Source organism: Xyrauchen texanus, chromosome 2 (genome assembly GCF_025860055.1).
Source record: "Xyrauchen texanus isolate HMW12.3.18 chromosome 2, RBS_HiC_50CHRs, whole genome shotgun sequence".
NCBI classification, from domain to species: domain Eukaryota; kingdom Metazoa; phylum Chordata; class Actinopteri; order Cypriniformes; family Catostomidae; genus Xyrauchen; species Xyrauchen texanus.
Genome location: NC_068277.1, coordinates 33073756 through 33092486, shown reverse-complemented (window position 1 = coordinate 33092486; position 18731 = coordinate 33073756). Strand labels below are relative to the sequence as shown.

The following is an 18731-nucleotide window of genomic DNA, read 5'->3' as shown; positions in this document are numbered from 1 at the left end:
TTTTTTTAAGACCAACTAAAGAAAATGTAAGGACTCAATTGTATGTACATCAATATATTCTTATTCTCTATATTCTTCTACAACACTTCTGTGTCACTTACTGACAGATGAAGCAGCACATACCACCAACTATACTGTTGTCTGATCAATGAATATTTAGCTATCTAAATGTATACTTAGTGCTAATATTTAAGCCATGTGGTGCAGAAATTAGACCTAGTCCTCACTCTAAAATAACTTCAACAGGGTGACCAGTTTTATAAAGTCTCAAAACAGGACACACGTGTGTGTTTGTGAGTGATTTTTTATTTTCTTTTTTAAATGAGGGATCATAAAAATAGCATTTTATTTATGTAGTACTGTCCTGAAGAAGCTATTTGACATAACTATTTGACATAACAGATCCTCACATATGGGGCTTTTCCACTGCATGGTACAACTGGACTCAACTAGACTCTGCTCTGTTTTTTGGGGTTTTCCACTGTGGATAGTACCTGGAACCTGGAGGGAGAGTGCCCTGGACTGGCATTGATCCACGATAGAGGGTGGTACATTTTGTTATGTTAACTCTATACTCTGCTTGAAAGCTTATTTTATTTAGTTGACCAGCTACTGGAAGCTTGCTTCTAAAACAACCAGGCCAATTTAACTGTTACACTTGTGTAAAATCACCATGCAACAACTGCTTTATGCAGCACAATGAGCTAGTAGCTAACAGCTAGCGGTCGTGTTATTGTTTGGTTAGTTTGTGTCATGTTTAAGATGATGTCACGGCAGTAGAGGTGGCGCAACTATGACGATCAGCCTATAATCACACCCACGTTGAGGTGGCACTAAACTGCAATGGAAATGCAAGCTCAGAAAAAGTAAAGCGAGTAGAGTTGAGGCGAGACGAACCGTAACGTGCAGTGGAAAAGTGCCAATAGTAACAGAATTTTTACATTCCCTTGGATTTTAATATGGTGTGTTGATTTCTCGATGATCAATTATGGTTTGTGTAATAATAGTTCATGAGACCTTGCTTTGTCCTGAGCAGTGACAATGCCAACTTTTCTTAAGAATGTGCATGTGTCCCCAATTTTTGTTACAAAAGCTGACTGGTAATGCATTACTGCCAGTGTGTGAGTGTGCGTGTGCTACACACTTTTCATACTGTGGTGGTTATATACTAAGCCTGGATTTATGCTAAAGCATACTGAGCCAATGACCAGCATTCAGCAAATCTCCCTGGCTGATTGTCTTTATGTTAGAGCAAATAAGTGTGTGAATGGTGTATGTACGCACCTGCCCTTGCCGCATGTTTCCAGAGCAGGACTCCCGCTGCGCTCTCTATCAGGCGAAGACCATCCGTGCATGGGCGGAAGTCGTGGGCTATACAGCCGATCAACCACCTCTGTGCTGCTCACCTCTAGACCCTTAATAAAAACCCCTGTGTTCCCTCTCCGCGCAGGCTCACTCAAAGTTCGCTGACAGGTCCCGTACCATGACACACACTCGCTGCCGGCCGTATCAAAGCTCTGGGTCTTCCGCAGAACCCTGTGGTTTGATTCGACAGAGGAGAGGCTTGGGCTGATGGAGCATGTGGAGCCACTTGCCTGCGCCTCAAGACGTGGCAGCTGATTAGACTCATCTGTAGAAATACTACGTGCTAGCCTGTGGGATCTTATGGGGGTACTATGTGGAATTCTGTGCTCAATGTTATAAGGACTTCCTGTCGGGGTATGGATGGAGTCATTGGTGTCCAGGCGAATACCAGAAGGGCTTCCGGGTGTTGAAGACATGTTAGACTGTGAGGAAAGTCTATCCCAGCCCCAGCCTCCACTAAAAGCTTTCCGGCAGGAGAAAGAGAGGCTACTGCTACGCTCCTGAGGTTTGCTGTTACCATCTGACTTCCGCCGAGAACAGTCTGATTTGGAGTCGCTCTCATGGCGGGTTCGCAAGGCCGTCTCCAGCTTCTTCTCAAACATTTGCTTGGTCTCCTGACACTTGGACCAGGCGAACTTCCACTGCTTGAGGCCCTGGTCGGTCTTCAGTTCACTGGCGAGGTCCTTCATCTCCTGGAAGTGTGCATCAGGGATTGGTGGATGCTGACTGCGATAAGCCTCCAAACAAGTGATCACACTCTGGCACTTCTCAGATATGCTGCACTCCTCCATACTAACACATGCCAAATGACGCATGCCCTCTAGTGCCCATTCATAGGCCTGACAGAGAGAGAAAGAGAAAGAATTGTGTCAGCCAATGAGAAGTAATGGGAGAGGAGTGTGAGAAAAACATAAAAAAAAAAGACACTTTCTGTGTGGTACAACTGCAGCTTTATGCAATAAGACAGAAACAGGGAAATATATAGAGAATGAAGGCAATTTATCACAATAAGAAGTTTTACACACCTTTTAAAAAGATAAGAACATAAGAGACATTTTATGGAAAACAACTATGAGTGGCATGTGAATTAGAGGGAAATTAGCAGAGAGATGGAATGAGGGAAGGATAGAGTAAGTGAGAAACTACCCAGCACCTCTTTCAAGTGAAATAAAGAGGTTTTTAGGCAGGAGCTAGGAGGTCTAAAGCCCAAAGCATGCTTTGGTCAGACACTAACACCAAGCGTCCGTGTACAGGACACATTGTGCAAAACTCGGCAGAGTGCACAAGCACTGATCGCCCGCGGCCCGATTGTCCTAAACAGCGCGTCTTTGAGCACTTAGAATGCACATGGAGTTATTTGCACTAATTAGTGCGTCCACAAGGTGGCAACACCATATTGAGCCGTTGTTATCAGGAAGCACTACTAGATGTAATTGCAGCTAAACATCAGGAGATGAAGTCAAAAAAACCAACAGTAGATATTCAATTCAATTCAATAGAACGTGTGTGAGGAGGGCTGCATTTATATTCCTTCAGACTCAAGTTATACAAAGGCATAATTATGGGTATAAAATCCTACAGATAAAGCCTGGTGTCTCATAACAGTCATAGCGCACTTGCGCCAACTGTCCATGTATGCGTGCACAGTTATATGGAGTATATTTTGACAGGCTTGCATTTGACTGTACGCAGACGCGGAACGTTTGCTTACAATTGTAAGTATACCCAGGGCTTTAGGCTTTAACATGCATCTCAGCAGCAGGAGGTCCTGTTTCAGCTTTGTGTGAAAGCACCCTGCCATAAAGCTACATAGGACAGCCTTACTAACTTTATCTCGCACTCCATGATGCTGTCGTATCAATTGGCCTGTCTGTTTTTATACTTTTTTCCATTAGCATCCTAATGGGCAGGTTGCCATAGAGAATACTCCTGAGGATGTGAGTGTTTATCGTTCTGGTAAACGAGTGGTTACATTTTAGAGGGGATCAAGACAGATCAAACACAACCCCCTTCCACCCATACAAACACACATACACACACTAATGCTGTATGCAATCACAGGCTTGTGTTTAGACATTCCGGAGAAAAGATCAAAACTTCTCTTCTCTCCTTTTCTGTCCATACAAAACCTCCTTTTTCCCCCTCCGCACATTTTTTATTATTTTGTTTTGCTGCTATGTGACATGGTGACATCTCTTACCTCTTTCTCATACATACTCTCACTCTTTCCCTCTCTTTCTCTGTTTCTCTCTATATTTTAAGTTAGGGTGACACAGAGGCCACATGCCTGTGTAGGAGCCTTCAGCACCCAGATATTAAAGTCTATCTCAGGAGTCAGAGGTCAGTGGACCACACCGAAAAGACACACTATTTAGAAGCGAGTAGTAAATTCACAGAGATAGAGACACACACACACACACACACATATTCACACACACACACACACAGGCAACATAATTGATGACCAAATGGAAAAAATGCATTTTAAGTCTTAATAAAAAAAAATATATACCATCAAGCTTGATTTGACTTTATTTAATAGACAAGCGAGAATGTTTAGATGTTAAATACAACTTAAGTGTCATGAAGCAACCCTAGTGCAACACCAATTGTTCACACTTCACACTTAAAAATAATAATAATAAAAAAGGTCATGAAAGTGTTATGAATATGTAAAATGGTGGGTGAGACAAAGATGAAGATAGTAGTCCAGTGATTGGATGGAAGTTGGATGGTTACTTCTCAAGAATAATGTGGATAAATGGTGCATTAGTATACTCTACTTCAAATCACAACTCAAGACTTTACACACATACGTCATATTTTATGATGTTGCTTTAAGTTTTTTAAAAAATTTTTTTACTCTTAACTACAAGCAATGAGTGCTTTAATTGTTTTCAATGATGTGCAACCTGTACATATCCGTTAACATCTCAAAAAAAAATATTTTAAGCTAAAAAAATAACCATTTCAAGGCTTTTTCTATATATATATATATATATTTTAGAATTCATGTAAATGTTAAGAAAAATATGTAGATTCACATTTATGCTTCTAAATCCTCCAGTTCACTTGTCCACCAGACTTACATATTAGTTAACATGCATTTTCATGCAGTGACAGTAGTTTGACATGCTATACTACAACTAATTCAAATTGTATTTGTTATTCCTGTATACTTATTATGCATGCTGTTCTAAGATCTCATAATAACTAAGAGGCTACATGGGATATTTGGTACACACCACAGGGCCACTTAAGTGAAATTATTAAAAATTGTAAAAACATTATTAAAAAAGGTTGGAAAAATATGCACAGCACCTTACATGCATTAAAAAAAGTTTTATCTAAAATTATGATGTAAAAAAAAAACAATGGTCATGCTATTTGCCAATTACCCAAGTGTGTTTGTTGCATTGTGTTTGCTTTTACAAACTAGAAGATTCAATATTATATTCTGTAGTAAATGTGGTAATATTGCACATTGTATTTAACCTGTAATATATTGATAATTAAGCTGTTTTTTATTGAATCACAGTCCTCAAGTGAGTCCAGAAAATGTATTGTACCTAATATACTTAATGAGTCCTTTCAAATGTCTATTACCACCGTATTCTGCTAAACTCCTAATGTGTAAAACAGACACAGGAAACACAAATAGAACTGGGTTCCTGCAGTAAAACACCACCAACAGTTTATGGTGATTAAGTCACAAACCAGCTCTCAAAACTAACCCCCTGTGGGCTGGACAAAAAAACATGCTGTGTTTTTGCCTTAGTGAAATCAAGCAATGCTTTGATCAATAGCCCAAGGTAGTCCCTCTCTCTATCTGGTGAGGTCCATAATACTGTGGGCAAAGTATGGCATCATTGTTTGGTTGGTTAGATGTGCTCAAAACAGAATGGTGGGGAGACAGATCTAGCCCTGTACTGAGCTTTTGTACACTCTGATAAATTCATATTTGATCAGTTTAAGTGGATCACAAGGAGCGTTTTAAACTTGAAAGAACCATTTTCATTATTTCCTCTTAAAGAAAACCACAAAAAGGGGCCCTTGCTGTGATAAAAATGTTAGCACTGTAGAGTATAGTTGAATCACCTCTCTTCCTGAAAAGAAAGAATGAGTACAGAAAGAGGCTGAAAATTAAGAAGGAAAAATGAGGAGAACATAAGGAGAAAAGAGAGACAGCTGTGGACCCTCCTGAACCAGAAAGCAAGATTTGAATGAGTGGATCTGGCGAAAGAGAGAGAAACAAATAAAGAGGGGAAAGAGCTAATTAGAGGGGGAAAGACTGATTTGCTAGACGGCAGGAAATGAGAAAGAGAGAGAGAGAGCGGGAAGACCCTTTTTAATGAAGACATCCTGCAGAGTGTAGGAAGACCAACCACAGACAGCTATCACAGGAAAAAAACAAGTTCTTGAATCATGTACGATAGTTGCAAAAATGTTTACTGCACCCTCTGCTGTTGCTATAATAGTCTAAAATGTGATTATATATATATATATATTATACACACATATACACACATACATAATGTACGTGTGTATATGTATATATAAATGTACGTGTGTATATGTATATATGTGTACGTGTGTATATGTGTGTATATGTGTATATATGTGTATAGATATATATGGAGGCTCATGCTACACTCCACGATCCACACACAACTTACCATGTGCCCCCATTGAGAGCGAGAACCACTAATCACGACCTCGAGGAGGTTACCCCATATGACTCCAACCTCCCTTGCAACCGGGCCAATTTTTCTGCTTTGGAGACATGGCTTGGGTCACTCAGAACACCCTGGATGAGTATTGACGCCAACTACCACACCTGGAGTCCAGGGTGTGCTGAGTGACCCAAGCCATGTCTCCAAAGCAACAAAATTGGCCCGGTTGCAAGGGAGGTTGGAGTCACATGGGGTAACCTCCTCGAGGTCGTGATTAGTGGTTCTCGCTCTCAATGGGGGCACATGGTAAGTTGTGTGTGGATCGTGGAGTGTAGCATGAGCCTCCACATGCTGAGTCTCTGTGGTGTCATGCACAGCGAGCCACTTTATAAGATGCGCAGATGGTAGTGGGAATTGGGCATGCCAAATGGAAGAAAAGGGGATAAAAAAAAATAAAAAAAAAGCTTTTACAAGCTTGGTGGATTCAGGAAATTAAAAGCAAAGGAGATAACTTTATTATTAAATGAGGAAGCTCTTTTGTCTGCGAACAGCATTTTCAAGATGAGGACTTACAAGCAGTCGCTCACAGGTAGAATTGTGAAACGCTTTGAAATCTGAGCTGTACCGTCAAAGTTTCAATGGAATGATTAAACATCAAACCAACACGAGTGTGTGTGTTGGCAGGTTTAGAAGTTGGATGGAGCGGGACATAGGTCTCTCCACTCCTTCATATCCTGCATCGCCACAAATCAGGTATTAGTTTCACAATTAGACTCACATTTTTTTAAACTGTTTAACTTTTTGCCTTTTTGCAATTAATGCCAACAGATACCTTGTTCCTTTAATAAATAAATCTGTACCGATTGTAGCTAAAGTTTTTGTTTCTATTCATCAAGGCTAACTATACATCCCTTCTTTCCTACTTGCCATTTCTTCACTTGTTGGTCAGATAATAGCACTATACAACTGGTTACAATTTAAAAATCAAAACAACCAGTTTAAAGTATATAAACTTAATAGTTTTTACCAAACTTTAAATAATAAAGTGGTATTTAGCAATACTCTTTCTCCCACTTTTTCAATCTTTCCCCACATTATGGCAACGGCGCTTGACGTGAAATCATCGGAATACCATGTATAGTCAAGCATGATAAACAGAGAGTGAGCGAAAGAGAGAGACAGCACCTGTACGATAACTAGTCCTTAATTTTGACTGATTCAATCTAATTGTGGTTTTAAATGTAAAATAATGGCACATCAAATCCAGCACCTACAACCCAGTGGTCAATTAATGCTGTTGTATGATTGATGAGGAAAGTTGCAGCAGTGTGTGATTCAGCTCTGTTTGGTCTTTTGTTGTGGTGACAACTGCAAGTATGCGTGTCTACTGTGGAGGAAATTGTCTGTTTCTTACAAAGCTCCATGAATGTCAAAGACAATGAAATCGGGCTCAAGAAAGAAGAGTTTAGCAATGGCATGCACAACCCTTGACAGATGTGTTTGCGGTCCCCTCCTTTATTATTATAAAGATTGTGCTGACAGATGAACATGTTGCATATGTAGAATAGGAGAAAGCAGACATACGGCAGCTGCTCCACAGGGACAGAGACCATTAACTCTTGATACCAGCTGCCCTTAAAAGCCAGCTTAAACCAGCATGAAATTCCATGGTGGTCCAAGCTGGCTAATACTAGTTAGTGCTGGTCTTGCTGGTGGAACATATACCCATTAGGGCTGTAACGATAAGCGAACCGCAACCAAAATCGCGATACTAACATCCACGATCCTGTGTCATGTTTCCTGAAGACCGAACCGCGACACATAGACCTCTCCAACCCCAGAAGACTGCCAACAGTTACAGATGCTGCCCCTTGAGCTCTTTACACACACTACAATAAAATTCCACTACAACAAAATTCATTTTCTCATTTCACAGTAAACATTACATGTAAATCATGAAATTATTATGGAGGTGGCAGTGAGTAGCTGGGTTGTCTCCTTATATTAAGGGTTTTGCACACATTGAATATTGCTTCGCAAGCAGGACTGCATGCTCCGTGTCAGTCGCTTGCTTTGTCATGTGAGAAAAGTCGTGGCTTTCTTTCACCGCAATGCCACAGCAACAGCTGCTGCTCAAAAGATGCTTGAGATCGCATCACATAATCTTATCATGGATGTTGTTACATGCTCAATGGAAATGCTGGAACGCTATCTTGAGCATCAAGCGGCTATAACGTCAGCCCTCGTGAGCACAGAGGTGCGCAAAAATGCCAGTCATCTCGATACTCTGGATAGCGCCGACATCAGTGATGCCGAAGAGATAGTAAACCTTAAACCGCTAAAAAAAAAAATAATAAATCACCACTGTCCTGTCTAATGAAAAGAGCGCCACCCTGTCACTCATTGTGCCCTTGAAATCCACGATCGAATAGAGCATGATGAGAAATACTCTACAACTATAGCTAACATGAAGACAGCCATCCTGCAAAACCTCTCAAGCAGATTCACAGAGGAACAGAATTATCTGCTAGGGAGTACTGCCTTGGACCCCAGATTTTGATCGTTGCCCCACTTACTCCCTGAACAACACGAAGAGGTTTTCCTCCGGTTGGAGAACAAATCGAACCAGTTACAGCAGGTATGTATGCATTAATAATTGTGTGAGAACCTGTGTATTTGCATTTGTCACTCCATTTGCATGTTGGTGTACTGTAACTGTAAGTAACCTAAACAAACCCACAAGCTGTTTGTATTGAGTTGAACTTGAACGGAACAATATTTGTTTTAATATTTTGTTTTTTATTTTTGCACTTTTACTGCTTTAAGAATTTCTCTTAGGTTTCAGCTTTTAATCTTAATTCTAATTTCATGTTAAAATTCAGTTTTATTGTTCAGTGACACCTAGTCAATTGTTAATTTACATACAGAAGGTTAAAATACAACAAAGTTAGTTATTGAAAATTGTTAATGCTTTGGAAATAAATCTGTTATTTGAATTTGTTTCATTTTTTAAATTTTGTTCAAAATATTGTGATGTGTATCATATCGTGAACCCAGTACCGTGATACGTATCGAATCGTGAGCAGAGTATATCGTTACACCCATATCCATGCTGTTCAGCCTTATAAAATAGCTGGCAAAGCTAATTGACCAGCATTGTCTTTCTTTAGGTCATAACATAACGTGGTGACAAGCTATGAAACAGTCTCATCCCACTAAAGGCCTGTCTGAAGGCATTGGGCCTTTGTGAGCTCTACATTTCCTATTTCCTCTCTGGTTTAACTCCAATTCAGATGCAGGTAAAAATACCCTTAATGATGCTGACACTCTTGAACTGCTGCATAAGCTTTAATACTTCATAAGGCACAAGATAACGTATATATAGAACAGATGTCAAACAAATTGTTGAGACAGGTCTGTTTCTGATAAAGTGAGGGTATGGCTGGCTTTCTTGGGGGTCACGACTGTTTGGAAAGCGGAGAGAACTATGGGGCTCTTACATGTTTTTGCTCTGGCCGGGTTGACAGCGCGTTCACGTGAGAGCTGTAAAGTCGTCATGTCTGCCCGTTAGTCCAATTTTATGAGTCAAGCAGGAGATAGTGTTTATAGCCTTGGTGTTTTGAAGACAAGAAGAGTGAGTCTGTGCTTCCATAGACACAGAAATGTAAAATGTTTATAATTTAGAACTACCAGAGACTAGTTTCTAAACGTTAGTTGCATACAGAAATCAGTGGAGTGATACAAATTTTCAACTTGCATTGTAAATTAAATGTATAAATTTCAGGTTACCAGCTTGTTAACAGACAAGGATGAAGCCATTTAGGAAGAATGATGCCTTTCAAAAGTACTTTTGAAGTTAATTGAAGGCAGCCTAGCAGTAGACTACCACTTTATTGTAGTGTGTGTGCACAAAAATCACAGGAGTGTGTTGTTTGTGTATGTGTGTGCTCTGTCTGAGTAAGTATAATTTGGTTGAACTGCACCCAGGAGGGGGATGAGAAAATGGAGTCTGCAATGCAAGCCAATCAGGCTGCATTAGAACTATCAGAGTGGCATTAATCAGAAACAATCACCATACTGATCAGTGTGAGTGGTTACTTAAACTTGTTTTTCTCTAACTCACACACACACATGCACGCACTCACGCGCACGCACGCACGCACGAAAAGGACTGGGCCTTATCAGGTCACGCATGTGCCCCAAGGAAATACACATTATACAACAAAGGAAGAAATCAGACCAGTCTTTTTGCTGACTTTGTTTATACTTTCACTTGGGATAAAGAGTGTGTAGGGTCAAAAATGATGGTGAAATTTTACTTGGCTAGAATTCAAGGGTTTTATTTTAGATGCACCCAACATTTCAAAACTAAAATAAGTTAACAAAATAAAACCAAAACGTTTATTATTGTTTTTTTTATGACCAAGTAGTAAAAATACCAGTCCTTGACTCTTATGATGCATTAAAGGTGCCGCAAGCGATTTTGTTTTCATGGAAAGGAACGCAAAAAATTTTCCTACTCCCTGAAAGATATTATGAGATATCTCACCTGTCTCTTTGACCGCTCTAGGCTCTGTTAACAGCAAATAAAAATGTGTCCGCGGACAATGACGCTTTCGAACTGTCAATCATTTTGAGGCTTCCTGCAATTTTTAAGCCATGTTGTTCATAACAGTTGTCAGTTGAAGGCACTATTTTGCTGTTTAGTTTCTGCACATGTCTGTCTCAAAAAAGCTCATTTGTTATCTTTGGAGTGCTGGGTTTTGGAAAGAGGAGGCGTGGCTAATTTAAAGGCTTAGTGTCGTGGAATAGATTGGCTGAAATTGCTTACAGCACCTTTAAAGCATTTTTTACAACCAGCACATGCTATCCAGGTGGCTAATGAGCACAAGGTGCAAATTCACCCGTGATTAGTCAATACTGCATTAACAAGCTGTGAACAGAAAACTGCCAGCCCCTTTACTCTGCTACTTTTGTATCCACAGGTGCTCACCCCAGGTTCTGCCACAACAGAGCAGGATGCAAGGACCCAGAGACAGGAGGCCACAGTCAAAGCATCACAAAAGACAGCATCACTTAACACCTAATTAACGGAGCATGGGGCCTCTTTTGCCCCCCCCCCGAATTATGTCTCCTGTTGTCTGTTGGGGGTGTAGTGGGGTGTATAGAGGGAGTTGAGGTCTCATGTTTTTGGGGGGAACCATCCAGAGATGGTGGTCTGTTGTGGGGGGGGGCAAATGCCTCGGGTCCAGTCAAGCATCATGATGAGAGAATATCATATTAGTAAATATTAGTAGAGACCAGGGGTGATTCTAGGGTTTTTTTCTTGTACAGACATTTGGCGCATGCGCACTATGACTGCTATGAAATACTAGGACTATTTCTTTCTAGGAGTTGAGACCCATTAATATGTCTTCATAGTCTTGGAGACTCTCCTGACCTCCTCAAACATGAACTCTTAACATGTACATCCACTGTTGTTGTTTCCACCTTTGTCTCCTATTGTTCATCATCTTTTATATCATTTTGCACTTCTTTGTGAAAGCAACAGCCAGACAGTGAGTGTTGCCACCTTGTGGACTCACTAATTTGTGCAAATAATTCCTGCCGTATGCGCATACTGCATGTTCAGAGTATGCATGGTTAGAAAAACTGTGCTGCACGTGTTCATTGCTTGAGCACTCTGCCGATGACGAATTTCACGTCACTCACCCTGTACGCATGCGCCAAAACCGAAGTATACTTTGGGCTTTAGGGGAGCTGAGCTCCTCATAAGACAGCATGAAATATTTGTCTGGAGAAATGCATTTTTTTTTTTTCACTTTTAGTGTCATAAGTTGGGGAATTCAAATCTTGCTTAACTAACCTTTTATTTTGAAACCAATAAGAAGTTTTTGCTAGTGGATATATATCATATAATGGGGTGCATCTGGATGCATTTTAATCTGTGATTTCACTAGAACTGAATGTGAAGGAGCAATTATAAAGCAAAGTGCGCATCTGAGGAAATGTCAACCCCTGCTGCTCTAGAAAACAGTCCCAATGTATACAAATGCCTAGGTATGCCAGGATATACGTAATATAGTTACCTTTTAATTTTTTTTTACTTTTTGTAAAATAACATGTGAAATATGAGTTAGTTTTGTATGAGTGTACATTTCTAGGATGTAGAGCTAGAAATGCGCGCACACTTTCATTGGAATTGGCATATGCTAGAGGTAAGTGTCTGGATAATGAGTTTTCCATCCAGGGGTCCAACATTAACAAAGCAGCCACCTAGTACATTCTTTCCAAACAGGACTCACTCCAAAACCTGCATTGTGTTTTCAATCAAGAAGCCCCCCAAAACATGTGACTTTCTCTTTCATTTTGACTTTCCCTGACAATCTTGTATCAATTTTAAACAGGTCATGTCTTTACAGGACTTAATGAATACAGACCAGTCACTCTCACATGGTCATGAAGTCGTTTGAGAGACTGGTTTTGGCCTACCTGAAGGACATCACTGGTCCCCTGCTAGACCCCTTCAATTTGATTATGGAGCAAACAGGTCCGTGGATGATGCTGTCAACATGGGATTGCATTATATCCTGCAACACCTCGACAGCCCTGGGACTTATGCAAGGATCCCATTTGTGGACTTCAGTTCAGCCTTCAGTACCATCATGCCTGATCTTCTCTCAACCAAACTGACCCAGTCAGTCGGTGAATCACCAGCTTTCTGACAGATAGGGAGCAGCTAGTGAGACTGGGGAAACTTACATCCGGAAACCTCACTATTAGAACTGGTGCTCCTCAGGGATGCTTTCTTTCTGTATACGAATGGCTGCACTACAAAGGACCCCTCTGTCAAGTTCCTGAAGTTTGCAGACGACACCACGGTCATCAACCTTATCTGCAATGGTGCTCAGTCTGCTTACAGAAGGGAGGTTGAATCCCCCCCGCACTCCCCAGAGTAATCATTCAGGTTCCTGGGCACTACCATCTATGGACCTGAAGTGGGACACTCACTCCATTGTGAAGAAGGCTCAGCAGAGGTTGTACTTCCTTCACAGGCTGAAGAAGCTTAAGTTGCTTCTACATAGATCTACTCTGCAGTCATTGAGTCTGTCCTGTGTACATCTATAACTGTCTAGTTTGATTCAGCCACCAAATCAGACAGAAGGAAACTACAACAGACAGTCAGGACTGCTGAAAGAATTATTGGTGCCCCCCTGCCACCCTGCAATACCTGTATATCTCCAGAGCAGGGAAATGTGCAGGTAGAATCACTCTGGACCCCACACACCCTTTTTACTGTTGCCCTTTGGCCGGTGCTACGGAGCACTCAGCACCAGGACATCCAGGCACAAGAACAATTTTTACCCAAAATGCCATTTACCACATGAACAATTAAACTGCCTTCAGGACTACCCATAGTGCAATAATGCAAAACAAATATCTCATGCACAAATGTAAATTCACTAATATTTGTACACACCCCTACCTTGCACATATATTACCACATGCACCATTCTATGTTATATGTCTTTATATGTCATATATTTTTTTTAATGCTTTTTTTATACTCTTAACTTGCTTTATATTCTGTGTCTCACTGTAATGGTCCGTGTGCACTTGTTTCTCCTATAACAAAAAAAGAAAAAAAAAATCCTTGTGTGCGTGAGCACTCTTGGCAATAAAGCTCATTCTGATTCTGAATAGTCAACATACGTCTTTAAATAAAATTTGCAATTTAGAAACATACAGTATATACAATACAGATCAGCAGTCTTAGGAACAGACTCCTGAGGCAAAACCGTTGTTAAGTAATCCACATCCATAACGATCTGCCTAACAAATTGTGGAGTTACTTTGAGATAATTGATGGCATAAACCCCCTGATGAGGCCATTTGCCCAGGGCAACAAAATCTAATCTGAGCTGTGTGAGAAATGTTGGTCAATACCATATGCAGAGAGGAAACTCTATTAAACACACCCACAACAACACAGACTGAGCATTCCTCAGCAACACACTTTATCAGTCCTGGCTTTAATGAAAAGTGGATTGAAGAAATTGAGTACAAAGAGAGAGTGCGAGCAAGAGAGAAAATAAGGGTGGAGAATGAGTGAAGAGTTAGAAACTCTCATAGACACCTAAGAACTTCACTCAAATGTGCTTCCACCATCATTTCAGTTGGCCTCTTAGTGAAGTACAATCACACATGTACACCAACATATGCTCATTAGAAACAGCACATGGAAAGAACTATTACAAGTAAAATAGTTCCCTGGAAACAACATTATTATAAAGATTCAAAAGCAAAATGAAAATTCTAGTGCATGCAAAACATGAGCAGCACTACTAAAAGTACCATGGGTTATGTTCCTGAATGCTCCTCTGAACTCCTACCTCTCCGTGGCTATACCCATTTTCCTGCTCGGCCAAAACGCTGGAGGTCCCATGACCAGTGCACGGAGTGGCGGCGGTCATCCTTTTCTCTCTCTCAGAATGACAAAGTAACATAGAGAGAGAGAGAGAGCGCAACTGGCGCCCATTCTCCTCCTCTCCCCACCTCCCTATTCACAGACAAATGCAAGAATAAATACCAGATGGGTCTGCCCCAGCAACTTCACAAGAGGGGGCGGAGGGGTAGAAGGCAGAGAGGGAAGGGGGGGATGGGACAGGAGGGTATCTGTCAACAATACTACAAAGCCCCTCGCTAGAAAGGGCAAAGGAAAGAAGAGAGCGGACAGGCTAAAACTTGGCACGCTGGTGCTAACTGGACCTTGTGAACCAGTATGCAGATGGACTAAAAATTCCGGCACAGTGATGGCCTGGGGAAAACTCAGGACAACTGACCAGACGTACTCATGAATCACAAATTCACACACATACATTATGACCTGACTGCAGGAAATCATGCATTATACTATTATCATGTGAGGGCTGGTGAATACTTCTGCCAGTTAATTCAAATGGAACACATTTACATTGAAGGGTCAATCTGTGTGTTAACCGATTTGCCATTTTGCCATTCAGCTAGAGAGATTGGAGGAAAGAAAACAGCAGAAGGCGTGTGGGGAAAGAGTTTATTCCTCAGCAGATGGAGATATCAATAACCTGATCAGTACCCAGCAGCTCTCAATATGTTGCACATACGTGCTAATTCTAATACATTGAGAACTGCTGCTTATGTCAATGATCATTTGATAAATGATATTCTCTTTGTGAATAAAACGGAGACTGCTGAGACTGAGACAGAGATATAAGAGATAGAGCAGCAGTCACCAAATAGCGGATGGCGGTCCAGGTCCGGACCTTAGCTTGGTTCCATCCGGACCGCGAGATATCTTGACATTTGCTGCCCTATCTCAGCGTTTCTATACTTAAAGTGATCAGCGCGACAAAACAAAGGAGCTGTGTACAGCACACAGGCACACTTTTTTTCTTATTTTACAAAGTATTAATAATGCCAAATTGGAAATTTACAATTAGGCCTAGTTTGTTATAAAAAAAAAAAAAATTGCATTCCCTTATGTCACTTCATAGCTATATTGACTACTAACATGTAAGTTATTATCCGGACCTTTGCTAGGAAGGAAATCTTGAGACCGGACCTCTTTAATTGAATACCCCTGAGTTAGAGTTTTAAGATATCAATTATAAATCCTTCAAACAACTCTTAAATCTCATTTCACATTGTCAGAAAAAGACCCAGTGGTGTTTCTGGGGGAGGGAAGTCACACAACAGTTCAAGAAAATTTATATTTGAGCTACACGCCTTCAAAAACCAATCATTGCTCTGATCTCCTTATGCAATAATAGTCTGCACAACAGATTATTCTTAATTTCAAAGAATATCTTGCTTAATATTTTTATACTGTTCGTATTTAATTTTTATTTTACATTTTGATATCATTTTTACCATATACCATTTTACCATAGAATAAAACTGCAACCCACAATCCCCTGCAGTAAATTATAATAATTAAACATCGTTGTTTAGCAACTATTAACAGTATTTATAGTCACTGTGGGAGAGGCAGAAATGCGTTCATCATTTCAGAGATTAGCTACTGAGCAGAGTGTTAATTCAGGTCTTGAGTGAAAGTCTGAGCTGGTCTTATTATCATTATAATGACAGACAACATGGAGGCGCCATTTCCTCTGCCCAACAATGTGGGACTGTATGTGTTTTGGACTGAAACATGTAGCAAAAATGAGGAAGGTTTCCTCAAAAAAAATTATAGAGATTAGTGAATTCTTAAGTCTCCATTTTCAAACACTGATTAGGATCTGAATGAAACATTTCAACAGATAGCCGTGGAAAATATGCTAGTGACCTATTTCTTGACTAAATCAATCAACAAGCCACACACATTGTGTTAGCAACAAAGAACGTAATCCTTAAAAGCGATAGTTTACCCAAAATTTTATAATTATGCCATGATGTTCTTTCTTTCATGGAACACAAAAACAGAATGTTAAGGACTGAGACCTTAAGCCCCTAACATTTTGTCAAACATATAGTTTGTGTTTCATAGAAGACATGATAAATAAACAGCAAAGACTAATTTTATGATACTTTTGGGTCCTTTTTTAGCTTTATAGTAAGGCACTATCAACTACTATTGTATTAAAAATATACATTGTGACATTAAAACAACACGTTTTGAGTAAAAGTCAAATGGGTTTGAAATTACATAAAGGTGATAAACTATCACTTTAATAATTTTCTTCTCTCTCTCAATTTCAAATTAAAGTACTTTATTAGCATGATTGTGTTTACATACAATATTGCCAAAGCATTAATACAAAAAATAGATAATGACAAGACAAATAATAATAAAACAGTAACAAATAACAATAAAAATATAATTAAAATAATGTGCCAGGTAATGAATAATATAAAAACTATAATAACAATATACACTATACAATATAAATAAGCATTTACCAAGACATTATGAAAAAACAAAAAAACAATACTGTGACTAAAGTACATTAAGGCGGTAATTGGTTTCGGAGGGTGTGCACTTGCTTGGGTGTTGCATTATTGCCCTCCCCCAGAAAAACCTGCATTTGATCTGTTTCTGCTGAACTGGAAAACTGTGGCATGAGGTTTGAGAGTTTGTGGAAGTATTTCCCTCTCACCTCTGTAAAATTCACAGCGAAGGAGAAAGTGTCTCTCTGTCTCAACCTCACCAGTTTCACAGTGAGCACAGACTAGTTCTTCCTTTGGAAGCCATGTTTGTCTGTGTCTGCCTTATTCTCTCTCTCCCAGCCTTTCTCTCTTTTAGTGGACATCTACTTTGGCTTCATCTTTCCATCAAACAAGAGGAGAAATGATCTCAGTGATTTCTCACTCTCTGCTCTTGTAAACACCCAGACCATCTGGAGCAGAAAGGAGTCAGTCTCACACACACACTGGGCCGTACTGTCTGCGGTGCCCCAGGCTGTATCACAGGACATGATCACAGCTCTGCTGTCACTTTCTGCACTGCTAGCTACTGTGATTGCCTCCAGGGCTCTTATCCAGACAATACATTGTCAATATTATGTTTGTCACCCAATGTGTGTCAGTGAGCTCAAACAGGACTCAGTAAGGTAAGAGTAAATTTATACATTCATCATATACACACAACAAGTCACTTTAGGTGTTTATTTAGATGTGGAACCTTGTAGGTCACAAAGAAGTGAAAACTCTTTTAATTCTATCTTTTGCCACTTTAGTTATTTAAAACGATTGTATAGATAAGGGACAGTAAATCATAGCAAGAGAGAAAGGGGATGGGACCAAGGCATTAAACGCACGTCTCCCACATGAGCACCACATCTTGACATGTCTGAATCATGTCAAGATGTACCACATCACTGTACCACATCTACAACTACAAGACACTTCTGAGACTATATGATGTAGTGCCAGTCTCTGTATGCAGAATTTAAGTCAGAAGTTTACATACATTTAGGTTGAAGTAATTAAAAAAAAAAAATCTTAACCACTCCATAGATTTCATATTAGCAAACTATAATTTTTGGCAAGTCATTTATTTGGCCTGGGGAAAACTCAGGACAACTGACCAGACGTACTCATGAATCACAAATTCACACACACATACATACATTATGACCTGACTGCAGGAAATCATGCATTATACTATTATCATGTGAGGGCTGGTGAATACTTCTGCCAGTTAATTCAAATGGAACACATTTACATTGAAGGGTCAATCTGTGTGTTAACCGATTTTGAGACTATGATTTTGAGACTACATTATGTCGTTTATGACATCTACTTTGTGCATGACAAGTCATTTTTTCAATAATTGTTTAAAGACAGATTGTTTCACTTTTAATTGACAATATCACCACTGTGCATTTAAGCAGCTTGGAAAATTCCAGAAAATTACATCAAGCCTTTAGGCAATTAGCCAATTGGAGTAAATTGGAGGTGTACCTGTGGAAGTATTTCAAGGCGTACCTTCAAACTCAGGGCCTCTTTGCTTGACATCATGGGAAAATCAAAAGAAATCAACTAAGACCTCAAAAGAAATATTGTGGAAATTCAGAAGTCTGATTCATACTTAGGAGCAATTTCCAATGCCTGAAGGTACCACGTTCATCTGTACAAACAATAGTGTGCAAGTATAAATAACATGGGACCACACATCAGACATGAAGTTAAAGCTTGGTCGCAAATGGGTCT

At 39.9% G+C, this 18731-nt stretch overlaps 1 protein-coding gene across 3 annotated transcripts in view; it reads right to left on the bottom strand.

Annotated features, from left to right (window-relative positions):
- Positions 1-18731, bottom strand: part of LOC127660099 (uncharacterized) — a 98775-nt gene that overhangs the window by 13965 nt on the left and 66079 nt on the right. For all 3 annotated transcript variants that reach the window (XM_052150193.1, XM_052150178.1, XM_052150187.1), the window contains exon 14: positions 1285-2204. In XM_052150193.1, the coding sequence (XP_052006153.1) occupies positions 1285-2204 (920 nt within the window). The remainder of the gene's footprint in view (positions 1-1284; positions 2205-18731) is intronic.